Below are 2,435 nucleotides of genomic sequence, written 5' to 3'. Positions count from 1 at the left end.
TCGTCTTCAGGTTTCCTCGTGAAACTTCACTTTACTTTTTACAGCAGAACCTCTGACTCTGACTTATTGTGATTTTACTCGAGCAGATCCTCCTCCACTCTGAAGATTCAGACCAGTCAAACCTGATAGGCCTCATTCCTTCAGACGCTGCTCCCTCTGACAAACATTCATTCATTCATCAACACTAGAAAAAACAATTATTACAATTCTTCTCCACACTCCGCCCTGTGTGTGTGTGTGTGTGTGTGTGTGTGTGTGTGTGTGTGTGTGTGTGTGTGTGTGTGTGTGTGTGCGTGCGTATGTGTGTGTGTATGCGTGTGTGTGATGTGTGTGTGTGTGTGTGTGTGTGTGTGTGTGTGTGTGTGTGTGTGTGTGTGTGTGTGTGTGTGTGTGTGCGTGCGTATGTGTGTGTGTGATGTGTGTGTGTGTGTGTGTCTGTGTGTGTGGTGTGTGGTGTGTGTGTGTGGTGTGTTTATGTGTGTGTGTGTGTGTGTGTGTGTGTGTGTGTGTGTGTGTGTGTGTGTGTGTGTGTGTGTGTGTGTGTGTGTGTGGTGTGTGTGTGGTGTGTGTGTGTGTGTGTGGTGTGTGGTGTGTGTGTGGTGTGCATGTGCGTGTGCGTGTGTGTGTGTGTGTGTGTGTGTGGTGTGTGTGTGGTGTGCGTGTGCGTGTGTGTGTGTGTGTGTGTGTGTGTGTGTGGACATGCTTACTTTCATAACATGTAACGACACCACCAACTTTCACTCACTTGAACCAAAGTGCTTTTGCTTCCTAAACTTCACCACATGGCGGTCAGAGACCCAAAACAAGCAGTATGTTAATATATAAATCCGACCCACGTACTCATCCTTCGGTCTGAGCCATGAACACACATAACGTTGTTAGGAACAAAAGAGGGATTTCCTCTCCACAGACTCTCAAACTACCCGCCCCTCAAGAACGAGCACCAACAGCCCAAACCCTGTGAGGAGGAGGAGGTCGGCTCCGTGCTACAGTAGCACCAGATGCCTCTTGGTTTTTACCCCAGGGCCGGCATAGCTTTGGGGGAGAGGATCTCTACAGTCTGGCCCCGAGCCAAACACTTCCTGCTGATAAACACAGCTGCTGGTGTGTGTGTGTGTGTGTGTGTGTGTGTGTGTGTGTGTGTGTGTGTGTGTGTGTGTGTGTGTGTAGTGTGTGTGTAGTGTGTGTGTAGTGTGTGTAGTTCTAGCTTACAATGGCTGTCTCAGTGTCTAGCCACAGCTTGTGTGTTATTTTTCATGAGCGCTCATATCTCAATCTGCCTGACAGGAATGCGATGTGAACTCTGGAGTAACAGAAGTCAGCTGTGAACACTCGCAGGTTTCAGGTCTGTAACCCCGCTTCCTGCTCGTAATGGTGGAAATGAAACTAGAGACCGGGGCGTATTCCTGAGGCCAGATGTAGCAAGTCTCCCTTTCGATCACGTCTTCACCTTCAGCTGAACACAAAGAACAGTTTCAGAAAGCACAAAGGCTGGAAGGGCACAACTAGATATTATAGTTTAGAGTGGTTAACTAAACTAGTCTCCTGTCTCCAGGTTTATAGTTTAAAGTGGTTAACTAAACTAGTCTCCTGTCTCCAGCTTTATAGTTTAAAGTGGTTAACTAAACTAGTCTCCTGTCTCCAGGTTTATAGTTTAAAGTGGTTAACTAAACTAGTCTCCTGTCTCCAGGTTTATAGTTTAAAGTGGTTAACTAAACTAGTCTCCTGTCTCCAGGTTTATAGTTTAAAGTGTTATTCTAATGCAATAATAACATATATTGTATTGCAAAAATAACATACTGTATATTCTAGTGCAGTGGTTCTCAAATGGGGGTATGTGTACCCATGGGTGTATGTGAAGACCAAAAAGGCTTTGCACTGGTCAGGGGGGGAAATATTTACATATACAGGGACTTCATTACTGAAAAAAGATTGAGAACCACCAGTGCATTAATAACATGTATTCTAGTGCAATAATAACATGTATTCTAGTGCATTAATAACATAAATTGTATTGCAATAATAACATACTGTATATTCTAGTGCATTAATAACATGTATTCTAGTGCATTAATAACATAAATTGTATTGCAATAATAACATACTGTGTATTCTAGTGCATTAATAACATGTATTCTAGTGCAATAATAACATATATTCTAGTGCAATAATAACATACTGTATATTCTAGTGCATTAATAACATGTATTCTAGTGCAATAATAACATGTATTCTAGTGCAATAATAACATACTGTATATTCTAGTGCATTAATAGCATGTATTCTACTGCAATAATAACATGTAGTCTAGTGCAATAATAACATATATTCGAGTTCAATAAATTATCAGTATAAAATGCATTATTTTAATTTTGTATTTATAACTGTGAGACTATACTCTTATATGATGTTATTAGTCTTCTGCCCTGGCTGAT

At 41.7% G+C, this 2,435-nt stretch overlaps 1 protein-coding gene across 2 annotated transcripts in view; it reads right to left on the bottom strand.

Moving 5' to 3' along the window:
- The window catches only part of LOC306751458 (drebrin-like protein B), a 7,683-nt gene extending 7,641 nt beyond the window's left edge, over nt 1-42 (bottom strand). For both annotated transcript variants that reach the window (XM_079235026.1, XM_079235027.1), the window contains exon 1: nt 1-42. This exon is cut by the window's left edge and continues 82 nt beyond it. In XM_079235026.1, coding sequence (XP_079091152.1) covers nt 1 — 1 coding nt within the window. In that variant the 5' untranslated portion in view covers nt 2-42.
- Nucleotides 43-2,435: the final 2,393 nt, after the last annotated feature.

Source organism: Taurulus bubalis (assembly GCF_910589615.1).
Source record: "Taurulus bubalis genome assembly, chromosome: 19".
NCBI classification, from domain to species: Eukaryota; Metazoa; Chordata; class Actinopteri; order Perciformes; family Cottidae; genus Taurulus; species Taurulus bubalis.
The sequence above is the reverse complement of the archived record's forward strand: the minus strand, read 5'-3'. Positions and strand labels throughout refer to the sequence as shown.